Source organism: Schistocerca cancellata, chromosome 8 (genome assembly GCF_023864275.1).
Source record: "Schistocerca cancellata isolate TAMUIC-IGC-003103 chromosome 8, iqSchCanc2.1, whole genome shotgun sequence".
Taxonomy (NCBI): Eukaryota; Metazoa; Arthropoda; class Insecta; order Orthoptera; family Acrididae; genus Schistocerca; species Schistocerca cancellata.
Genome location: NC_064633.1, coordinates 540,288,887 through 540,301,595, shown reverse-complemented (window position 1 = coordinate 540,301,595; position 12,709 = coordinate 540,288,887). Strand labels below are relative to the sequence as shown.

The 12,709-nt window shown below is 38.8% G+C and overlaps 1 protein-coding gene across 10 annotated transcripts in view; it reads right to left on the bottom strand.

Annotated features, from left to right (window-relative positions):
- LOC126094558 (F-box/LRR-repeat protein 7-like) overlaps positions 1–6,997 on the bottom strand; it is an 87,647-nt gene extending 80,650 nt beyond the window's left edge. For 2 of the 10 annotated variants that reach the window (XM_049909000.1, XM_049908996.1), the window contains exons 1-2: positions 6,297–6,977; positions 5,998–6,076 (exon numbers count right to left, since the gene is read on the bottom strand). Coding sequence is in view for 5 of the 10 variants with exons in the window: in XM_049908996.1 (XP_049764953.1) it covers positions 5,998–6,061 (64 nt within the window). In the remaining 5 variants the exon portion in view is untranslated. Of the gene's footprint in view, positions 1–5,997; positions 6,077–6,213 lie in introns of all 10 variants that reach the window. The other 8 variants (XM_049908999.1, XM_049908995.1, XM_049909001.1 and 5 more) reach the window with 5 other exon arrangements.
- Positions 6,998–12,709: the final 5,712 nt, after the last annotated feature.

Here is a 12,709-nt window from a genome sequence, read left to right as displayed (position 1 = left end):
AGCTTACCGTATTTACTCGAATCTAAGCCGCACTCGAATCTAAGCCGCACCTGAAATGTGAGACTCGAAATAAGGGGAAAAAAAATTCCCAAATCTAAGCCGCACCTGAAATTTGAGACTCGAAATTCAAGGAGAGAGAAAAGTTTTAGGTCGCACCTACAAATCAAAACAAAGTTGGTCCATTGTAATATGAGACACAATTTAGGTCGAATGAATGACGATACAGCTACAGTAGTTTAGTTCGAGTCGAAAGCTTAGCAGTTAAGCTTTACCAGGTAGCCATTGCTATGCGTCAGGCGCTCCGTCCGTATTTATACGGATACCCTTCTTTTTTCACGTGCTTCGTCTGGTTTGATCGATTGCTTATTTTGCTTTGATCTGATAAGTGCCGTTTTCAATGTTATAGGTGTTTACGTCAGTCACTGTAAGCTGAAAATTCATTACTATACTGTGTCATGCATTGTTTGTCGCATTCTGATAGTGCGTGTTTACGGCCTGTCGCTGCTCGCGGCATGGCTTGCTTTTGTGCGCGCTACTGCCGCCTACAATTAAAAAAGAGAGGAATCGTCACATTAGCGAAACAATGGCAAGAGACTGCTATTTGTTGTTACTTACACTGCTGCTTTCTTTGATAATGATCAACAAGAACCAAATAATAGACTGCGTATGATATAACATGTTCTGCACGAAAGTTTGGCGAAAATTTTTCTCCGTTTGAAAATCTTTGCGGCCGCTTCTTTTGTACATCAAATTCTGCACAGAAATTACTCATCTTAGATTTAAAAATCTAGTCAGTTGCCGTGCTTCATTTCTGACTGTATCACTATTAGGCATAAGAGTAATACGAATATAAACATGACACGATACGTATATTCTTCCGCGTTTGCTGTTGTCTCACTCTAGTTTCGTAGTTTATTTGGCAGGCAAGATTTAAATGAGATAGAAGCAAACACGAAAGAATACATGGCAAAATGTTTATATTCGTATTATTCTTGTGGTGAAGAGAATACTGCATGTGATTCATATTTCATCAGGTTCCTATTAGCAACCATCTCTTCTCACAGGTAGGAAAAAATTCAGAACGTATAGTTGGCCATATTGACAAAAATCCCAGTATTACCAGTCGGATTTTCGTAGTACATTGAAATTCGAAGATGAACAATACGGAATTGGTATTTACTTCGTTGGATAATGTATGAAAATGCAGTGGTCGAAACTCGGGCGGAGAAAAATGCTTGTCTTCCAATTTTTTTTTCTTTTTAAATTTTATTTACTGACACAGAGGTTTTGGCGCCAGTATTTATCTTTGTGCCTACAAAGGATCCCTGTGTAGCGCTACATATATTCGACGGCAGAAGTTAGTTGTGGCGGCACCTATCAACATTTTTCAGAACTTCCGCTTGCTTTGCACTCTATTCTAAGCCGCAGGTGGTTTTTTTGATTACAAAAACCGGAAAAAAAGTGCGGCTTAGATTCGAGTAAATAGGGTAAATTCCTATAATCCACTATAGGCTTCCGAGAAGGTTTTGGGAGATCAACTTAGCTGCCTACCCAGAAAAGTAAGTCAACTGCGAGAGACTTGAGTCTTGCACCTCAGTACCACACTGTCTCGCGTCGTCCGAAAAATGTTATGACACAAAAACACACCTTTCGTTCCCATCATACCTCAAGGCAAGCATGACAACATTCCTCCAAGAACAGTGTTAAGTACTCCATTGGCACTATTCTAGACTTACCGTTTTCCTGCAATAGCTACAAAATCAAACTTATAAACATCCAGAATCCCAGGTCAGTCTCTCCCTCTCATCCCGTCTGGTAAGTCTCCCCCAACCAGGTGTTCTAGGTGACTTCTAAACTGTACCCTCTTTCCTAAACCTCTCTAGTCCTCTTTCTTCACCCTTCTTTCCCCTACAACTTTTCTGCAAGAAGGAGCCACTGGTTTCTAAAGCTTGTAGAAGTTCAACCTTTTTGTGCATGTGTTCTCCTGCAGCCACATGGTGAATAGATTTTTTGTCTATCCATTTACATTATATTGTACATAATTTTCACTGTTATAAACTTTACAATTTAGCTTCACTGTCAAAGTAGTGGAGATAATGGTAATAAAATTGTTGCGTAACAGCTGTAGCACTCAGCACATACATAGCTGGCAGGTTTTACGTAACTATCACATTGCGTAAATTTTGGCAAATTTCACACCAGTTTATTTGACATTGTCTGGACTAGATTGATGTTACTGAGAATTATTAGTATGTCTACTGTGTAAAGCAGTTTATGCACTAGTTTCATTCTGGTTTAAGGTATATCATATTTAGTGTTAGCATAGTTTGCTGTTTATGTGCAAGTGTACTGATGAAAAATTAACCATTGCTGGTTCCTTTTAAAGTGAGAAAGCCAGCATCACCGTCGCCATAGGGGCCACGCCCAAAAGCTGTGCAACAGCAGCCACAGGTGGGTCTCTACATCTATACTCTGCAAACCGCCATGAGGTGTGTAGAGAGTACATCACATTGTATGAGTTATTAGGATTTCTTCATGTTCTGCAGGAAGAATGGACAACAGGAGGACTGACTGACAATGCCTCTGTGCATGCATTAATTATTCTAATCTTATCCTCACGGTCCCTAAGTGAGCGATACGTAAGGAGTTGTTCTATATTCCTACAGTAATAATTTATAGCTGGTTCTTGAAACTTTGTCAACAGACACTCTCAGGATAGTTTATGTCTATCTTCAGAGTCTTCCAGTTCAGTTCCTTCAGTATCTCTGCAGACACTCCTATGGATTAAACAAACCTGAGACCATTCATGCTGCTCTTCTCTGTATACATTCAACATCCCCATTAGTCCTTTCTGGTACAGGTTCCACACACTTTAGTAATATTCTAGAACCAGTCACACTAGTGATTTGTAAGCAATGCCCTCTGTAGACTAACTGCATTTCCCCAGTATTCTGCCTATAAACCGAAGTCTACCACCTACTTTACCCACGACTGAAGCTATGTGATCATTCCTTTTCATATCCCTACCAAGTGTTACACCCAGGTATTTGTATGAGTTGGCAGATTCCAACAGTGGCTTACTGAAAGTCATAAGATATAATCATACTTTTAACAATAAGCACATATGCTGTACTGAGTCAGTTACCATGGGTTCCCAAGCCTTATACATTTTTGTCATGGGCTAAAGTTAGAGAAATCTTAGAATGTTAGGCTTATGTTTACTTCAAGCTATTTTAACTACCGACAGGTGCCAAATTGCTGTAAAATGTTATAAGAAAAACTTTACCACCAGACTGATGTCACAGATTGGATTATTTGGGAAGAAATTTTGCTGAGACAGAACCCAAAAAAAATACACTTTTCAAATGTGATTACCTCAGATTATTAGAGCCACAAAAAGAACTACTTTTATTGGCTTCCTTATTCCATTTCATTTTATAAAAGAATTTTGTGGAGTTTGAACACTAGCGATGTTTAAAATAAAACAGCACTTCTAACTCAAGATCATTTCCTAGTCATCAGGACTTTTGGTATCTTTCACAGATAGCACTAAAAAAATTTACAATTTAATAAACAGTGCCAGATTTCAGTACCAGTTGTTATCAGAGGCCCATTTTCAGTGCACCTCCCCCTTATTTTTTGGGCCTTACATGCTCTCATTGCAAAACCAGATCCTTCTTTTCAGGTGGTTTAGAACACGGTCTTCCTCATGAACATAGTTCAAAAGGGTTTGTAGGAGACTTGTAAAAATGGGCCCAAAACAGCCATTTTTTTTAACATTTTTACAAAAATCACCTTTGCCCTCAATTTTTAAACTATTCAAAAGCAGCAAGAAGCAAATGTTGTATCTTAACAATTAAGTCCTTGTATTGGTAAATTATTACATACAAAGTTTCATGATTATCCCCAGTTTCTTCCAGAGATATAAGAAGCTAAAACTTCACATTTTTCAGCTGAATTTGCTTCAAATTATTCATACAAAAACTTCCCAGGAAACTTTTTTTTTTACTATTTAGCTTAACGAAACGTAAATGTTGTACAAGATGGCATAGTTTTGTTTCATTCGAGAGAATACTGCCAGAGATACAATGTTGCCAAAAACGCGTGGGTGCATTATTGATAGCTGTGCTATGGGCGTCAAGCAAATAATTGTATCTCTGGAATTACTGAATTAATGATCATGAAACTATACTAGTGTTCATTGGGAACGTGTGTGAATGTTCCCACAAAATGTCAACAAAATCAGTGATGGTGATGTGAGAACTTCTCAAATTAGACCACTTAGGATGGAATGGCCCAGCCATGTGATCAACTTACCTGCAACCATGCGCTGGACAACTGTAGCTGCCTGCCCACATGAATTACCACCACCAAACTACAGCCAATAGACAACTGGGCTACTCAGTTACTGACCATGCCACCCAACATATGCTAACACATCTGGCTAATCTCCTGGCTGTACTGAACTCCAGTCAAGTACTCAGCCTGAAACATACCCTTTGTTGCCATAAACCACCTGGCCTCTAACTTCAATAGTCTATCCTCTCCTCATCTACCCTCTTCCATGATGCCTCTTCAGTACCACACAGCTACATCGTGTTTTCCTCCTCTCCTCCTCACCCCCCCCCCCCCCCCTGCTCTGCACAGCTTCTCATTTTACACTGAGCAGCCCTATCCCATCCCCACCATATCCTCAAACACTATATTGCTGCACACAACAGTTGCAGTTGGGACTTGGCATCCAGACCGGCCATGGTCGGTTGGGTGTCTTCTAAAGAAGACTTTGCCCTAAAGCTAAAACGCACTGCAGTCTTGGTTGAGCCTGTCTGCAACCCAAGTCATTTTTACATTGAGTAGCAATCTACCCTTTTCCTAATATTGCTGATATACCAACCTTCAGTTTCCACTGTTTGTTTGAAATTTGAGAGACTGGAATGTAAATGGGACTCTGGAGGTGCCAAGGTAAAGATTTGCTCCAAACTTTGTGTGAAACATCAAAACTGGGTACAACCCCCTTGCTAGAAGGCTAACCTTCATGAGAATACCACAGGACCTAATCGCTCGTTGTCGATTATGAAAACATCTTTCCACTGATAGCTGATCCATGGTTTGGTATGCAGGTGTGTACAGAATGGACAGCGTATTATTGTTGTGTCACACCATGAAGAGGAGTCTCACGCAAAGCAGCAACTAACTAGTCACAGCTAAAAGGCTCAGTATGGGGCTACAGAAAATTAATATGATTTTAGCACAAAAGCTGTAAGATTATTAAAACCTGAGAGAAAAACCAAACAATAGGGTGAGTCTTTTAATATAGAGATTATGCCAATGCCAGAGCTTATAGTTAACAAGAGTGACTATATAGTGTCACATGCAAAACCTAAGGGTCTACAGTAAACATTTTGATTACAGAACAGATTGATACAGGTCATAAGCACCATGCCCCACAAACACTAATTGTAAAATGCACCATCAACCTCTGACACTATGTAAGGTTGCATCAAGTCTCCTTTGTGATACATGTTACAACACCTTGATTACATGAAGGTAGACAAACAACAGCACTTCAGCTAATATAAAGTTCTACACCATTACACTCACAAGGTTGAGAAGAATTATGTCTATTACACATTAATAAGGAATTTAAATGAATAAAATATGCAAATATATATATTTTTCCAATTAAAAATTTAAAGTTCTATGGTCAAATTTTGGTTTCACAAGATTGGTAAAGCAACAACTGTCAGAATGATACCAAGCTAGGAGCCACTGCAGCAAGCCACTGATTCCCCTTTAATAAAATTAAACCCAATGTCCACTACCCTTATTTTAAAAAATAATAAGATTCGTAAATATAAGCGAAAAATTTAGAGAAAAAAAAAATTAATTCTATGTGCATCCCTAGAAAGGTTGTCTGAAGTGCAAGGTCAGAATCTATACTCCACTAACGTATTAAATTACGATGTGTGCGACAACGTGTGACTAAAAAATACTTACTGTCAGACGTAACAGGTGAGTGGGGAAACATTGCGGCTGCCATTGCCACCACCAAATCCTCCATTTTCACTTCTAGCTCCTAAAAAAAGGGCAAAAAATGTTTTTCATGATCAAGTCAATTTAGAAATTTAAAAACGCAAAAATTAAATTTTATTAATTAACATATTCTGATGATAATATCATTGCATTAAACAGTTACGGTACATAGACACTAACATTACGATAGCCATAAAATAGGGTCCAGATGGTTTACAAAGCAGAAGAGTACTTTTGACAATACACACACATTTGTTACGTACTGTTTCACGAACGAAACTGAATAACGAAAAGAATTCGTCGCGGCGTTTGAAACGCACAAACGGTCATTCGCAACCATTTGTAACCCATCGGCTATACCGCTTCTGCTTGAAGATCTGTTCCTTATACGATTAGAAAATTGGGCGTATGCTACACTATTATAAGTATATTACCATCATTACCCGCTTCATCAATGGCACACCCAAACTTATTAATGAAATATTCCAAATTGTCATACTTGAGGACAAGAATAGCCATTATTTTAAGCAGCCTGTATCCCTCATAATTTTTAACACTCCCATGTTTGCTACATCATTTATATTTTATTGTTTGTGTGAAACAAACTTCATAGATACCAATAAATACGGAAATTTTGACAAAATCTACCAATTTATCAAAAGCATAGAGGCTTACACACAGTCACAAGAACTCCGTCGGATAACGATATTAGTGAACTATACTCTGCACCCACCATCCCAGCAACATCCAGCACTAGAGACTCTAAGTGTGGCCTATCGATTTAGATAAATGTATTCTATCACTAGCACTTTTAGAGTAGCTCATTTACTAGGACCTAGTACTGTTCCATGGGAGTCAAATGGATAATATTGTACTGATGAACGCCCGAAGACGCAACACTTCCATTCTCTCTTAACAGAAAATCGTTACAGGACAAAAAGAATTCAGTTCACAGAGAACACAGTTCACCACAGCTCGATACTTCAGAATCGACACAGTAAGTTGAATCGACTTGATGACGTCCACAAGGAATGGTAACAACAACCACATTAGACAGAACATTCCACTACAATACTGGGTGTCATTGTTGTTTACATGGACTGTTAAAAAAAATCGCAACCTATTCACAACGTTGAAATGAAATTTAGCTCAAAACAACACACGGACAGTTCAGTCGCCTTAGAATATCTTAAATGTGTCAACAATAGCACGTTTCTATGGAAAAATTGTTTCCTCCAAATTTCTTAAACTTTATAGTGCAATTAGAGTCACAAGGTTGAGTTCGAGGCTATGTGGGAGGATATAAGTAAGAACAATGAACTCCAAATTCCACACAATGAGCAGTTAAACTGAAAAATACGTGTCACTTCATATGACATATAAATGGATTATTCATTACTAATTCAGTGCTACAAATACTACACGGATCCTTTTTGTTACCTGTCATTAATGAATAGAAAAGACAAAGACAACGGTAACCGTGAGAATAGGCTTACAGTAACGCTTTGTAATTTTGTTCAATCGTAATTAGTTGCTCAATCGTTTTCAGTTCACAACCGACAACGAAAACAGGCCGGCATGAGTACGAATGACATCTTTCATGAATTCGTAACGAGTCCAACGTATTGTAGCGAGTCGAGTTATGCTTCAACCAGACGGCAGCAGCCAAAGTTACTTCTTACAACGTGGGCCGGTATACTCACATTGTTACTTTCTTAATACAGCTTGCAGGGTGGGCCACAACTCCACAGATAAACTTTCAGAAATTGCTCAGGGATACCTTCCGAGTATTTTGTTATATAGAGAGCCCAATGTTTTCGGGTGACTCGTTACCGAGTTACTGCATTTCATTTGGTTTCTTGCCCCAATTAACTTTGAAGCTGCATTGAACCGAAAGTAGTGCGCAATATTGGAAATATCATCGGTATACGTTCCCTGTCTTAACTGGAAACATTTTTTTCTATTCACTCACGGTACTTGTGACAAAAATAATGCCTTTCTGTACCTTAAGCTTGCGTCTCGGGTTTCTATCTACGACAGTGTTAGTTGTATGTTAACAGTAGGGATAAATTCAGTGATGCTGAGTATGCCTCGTGTGTGAGTACACTGAATGCAGTGGAAAAGTGGCACAACAATAATGCTATCCTGAGCTTTTGCTGCAGAAATGGCAACTTTATAACAGTACTTATGAATCTCTACCTACGAGCCTACATGTTACAATCACCGCTTATCACACTCATTTTCATTAATGGGAAGGTATTTTCCCATAAACAATGGTTAGTAGCGTTATAAATTGAATTAGTCATATTTACATACTGTGGAGACCGTTGGACCTCTACACTAAAATTCTCAGGAAGGTGTTCCTGAAAACCCTTTGAAAGTTCGTCAATAGAGTTAACTTAATATATTATTATACTGTGTAGGGGAGAGCTGGCCACCTTAAGCAAAATCATATATAAATTTGAGTAACAATTAGAATGAGCTACAACAATGCAACTTTTTAACGCAAGTCGACCAGAATATTACTGCACCTGGGAGCGCGCGTTGGGCAGCTCATTGTGAGTTAGCACCTTATCGGTGCTGATAGTATACACACGAATGACCGGAAAGTATGTGATATGCGTTTTCTTCATTTACTACTTCACTTGTTTACTTTAACGTCACCGTGTGTATCAGATAAGAGCTAAGTGAAGTATTGTCGTAGTGTAATATAACAGATTTAACTTGCACACAAAAACAAAGTCATCTGTTATAAAAAGGAAAATAGAAACATTGAAACGCTTCCTACACTGACCACTCTTCCCAAATTGGAAAATAATAATATACACAATAATGAAGATCAAGCAAATAAATATTTAGCCCTCTCCACTGTTCACAGGTTTTGAAGTGAGAAGACGCTTTGGCACTGTAGCTCGTCTTATAGGATGATGACACTAAAATAAGAAAAATATTCTCCACAATAAAAAAAGAAAAACGACTCATGATGAATGAATATGTGTGATGCACATGTACAGACAAAAAAATGATTACTATTTCAGAAAAATCAGGTGATTTATTCAAGAGAAAGAGCTTACCAAATTGAGCAAGTCAATAACGAATTGTTCCACTTCTGGCCCTTATGCAGGCAGTTGTATGGGTTGGCATTGATTGACAGAGTTATTGGATGTCTTCCTGAACGATACTGGGCAAATTCTGTTTAAAAGGCGCCCCAGATCGTTAGAATTCCTGGCTGGTTGGAGGGCCTTGTCAAAAATGTTCCAAACGTTCTCAATCTGGGAAAGATCTGGCTACCTTGCTGGACAAGTTAGGATTTGGCAAGCACGAAGAAGAGCAGTAGAAACTCTCACCCTATATGGGTGGCTGATACATTGCTGAAATGTAAGTCCAGGATGGCAACAAAACGGATGCAGCGAATGACAGCCAAAGAGGTCCTGCTATAAAAAGAAATGGCGCCCCAGTCCATCACTCCTGGTTGTTGGGCCGTATGGCAGGCTACATTCTGACTGGTATCCCACAGTTGTCCGGGGAATCCTCAGGGAAGTCTTCGCTGATCATTAGGGCTCAGTTCGAGAGTGTCATCATGAAGACAAATCTACTCCAGTCACTGAGATTCCAGGCTGAAGACGTGTCTGGAGATGACCCAGACAAAGATGGGACACCAATTGACTGTCACCTGCAATATGGCCCGACAACCAGGAGTGTTAGTCTGGGGTGCCATTTCCTTTCAAAGGAGGACCACTTTGGTTGTCATCTGTGACTCTCTTACAGCACAGTGATACATTGACGATACTTTATGCCCTGCTTTGTTGCTTTCCATGGCAAGCCGTCATAGGCTTACGGTTCAGCAAGATATTGTTGCCCACACACGGCGATAGTTTCTACTGCTTGTCTTCGTTTTTGTCTGCCAGACCATATTTTGGCCAGCCAGGTCGCCGGATCTCTGCCCAATCGATAACAATTGGAGCATTATGGGTAGGGCCCTCCAATCAGCTCTGGAGTTTGACGATCTAACGCGCTAGTTGGACAGAATTTGGCATGATATTATTCAGGAGGATGTCCAACGACTCTGTCAAACAATGCCAAGCCGAATAACTGCTGTAATAAGGAACAGAGTGGACCAGTTTGTTATTGACTTGTTCAGTTTGTGAGGCTCTTTCTCTCGAACAAATCATCAATTTATTTTGAAATTGTAAACATTTTTTTTTGTCTGTAGATGTACATTACAACTACCATTTTCTATCTCATTCGTATAATTCCTTCATGGTGTATCTTTTTTTTTATCTTGAGATGTAATTGAGGAAATGATCGAAAGGAGAGATGAGCTGTGGTTCGTTATCTCATAGTCCACTACACTTATTAATTTGAAAAGTAAGAATTCGCGATCTGGTTTAGTTAAAGGTACATGGAAGACGATGCCATTTCTGATTAGTACAAAACTTATGCAGTATTCCAGAAAAGCGTAAACATACGTTCATGCTACAGTGTATAGTAAACACTGTACGGCTTGTCTAGTCGATAAGTTCATGATTCGTGCAGCGGCTGCCGGGTATCGCAGGAGGTGTGCCTTGTCACCGTAGTAGGACTGCCGAGGGGAGAGGAGCTGTGAGTGAGGGGAAGACAGCGTCGGCTGATAGTCGCACCAGTGGCACAATTATCCTCAACAATGTGTACGGTAATACTTCGCGTCCACAGGCAGGTTAACATGGGCAATGCTCTGGGACAAATGAATATCGTTCAACTAAGCCGATTTTCTCCACTTTTGGACTCACCAGTAAAATTGTTAAGTTGTTATGAAGAAGCCATATGGTGTGCTGACATTGTCAGATTACCAAGACTGAAAGCTGTTTTATAAATCATGTTGCATTATAGAAGAGCGCTGTTTCCAGCCTCCTAATCTGACATTATTTGCCCTATCAGATTTAAGCTGCAACTCTAGAGGAGGGAACTCTCATGTTGCTGGTCGTGGCCTGCTCTACTTTTGTAGGAAGCAATGTAGCCCTAGTCAACTACATTTACATTTTTAGGCAGTGCACAGCTTGTATTGTGTTGCATTGTTCGTCCAGTAGGTACTACATGACCACGATACTGTACATTCAGAAGTCCACAACGAAAGCATACATCACATCCCTGTAGCTGGCAGCTCCAGAGCGACATGGTGTTCTTCACTCAAGTGCTCAACAAACTTAATCAAAACTAACCTCTAAATAAACTGAAGACACGATAGTTTGCGATAGCGGTGAAAAAAGTTTTCCTTCAATTGTTGAGTTCAGATACGATGTGGACTACAAGTTCTATGTGACACAGTAAGCACATCATAGGTAACTCATTGGTAGTGCAATCCACTCATGAATTAACAACAATAATCAGATCGAATAATAAAACTTCCTCAGTTATGCTCCAACAGAAATGTTGCAGACAATATCAGATGTAAACTACAACATAGCTGTCACAAAATGTTATTACAACACGAAAAAGGAAATGCTTTTCGATTCCACTTCCTGTCAGGCTACCTGTCAGACTTTTGATGCCATTTGGCAAATGACCAAAGGTTTTTGTGCCAACATAGTTCACACCTTTCTATGCCAAAATTATATTTAATCCAGAATAGAGAAGATCATTATTGAATCACATGTTGACATAAGATTCAAAACCAGAAGGAAGTAAGTAATTCACTATCACATACACATCAATGGAAACTTTTGTATGTAACAACAATTTGGAGGCAATACAGACAACAGGAATCTGCAGACAGACTGAACTTCTGTACTCAGAAATCAGAGTTCCGCAGCCATATTACATTACATTACATTAATACTTTTTCTATAGATCAAGGATTCGACATTTCATAATGATGTGGAACGTGTCAGTTTAACATAACTTTTCTTTATATGATACACTTTTTTAAATTTTTTAAATCATTACTACTTCATAGCTATTAATTCATCTATCGAGAAGAAGGAGTTGTCATTCAGAAATTCTTTTAATTTGTTTTTAAATGCTGGTTGTCTACGTATCAGACTTTTGATGCCACTTGGCAAATGACCATAGATTTTTGTGGCAGCATAGTTCATCCCTTTCTGTGCCAAAGTCAGATTTAACAAAGACTAGAGAAGATCATCCTTTCTTATAGTGTTACAGTATGCACTTTGCTATTATTTTTGGACTGGGATGGTTTATTAATAATGAAATTCATAAGTGAATATATGTATTTTGAGGGTACTATGAATATCATGAGTTCCTTAAATAAATGTCTCTAAAGTGATCTTGGGTGGGCTCCAGCTATTATTCAGATTACACACTTTTGTGCAATGAATACTTTAACTCTTGGCAATTAATTACGCCAAAATATGATGCCATATGAAAGCAGTGAATGAAAACAGGAATAGTAGACAAATTTGCTGATATATTTATCACCAAAATTTGCAATAATCCTAATACCATAAATAGCTGAACCTAATCGTTTCAGCAGATCATCAACATGTTTCTTCCACTCCAATTTCTCATCAATGCATACATTCAGAAACTTTGAATATTGTAGCAGTGTGCTGGTTCCCTGTCAAAACAGAGTAAAAAACCTATAATTACATCATATTGAAAGAATCAAGCGACACTTCAGGGTCAAGCTTTCTATAAGACTCCTTCAGAAAATCTACACTAAAATCCCCCAAAACAATAA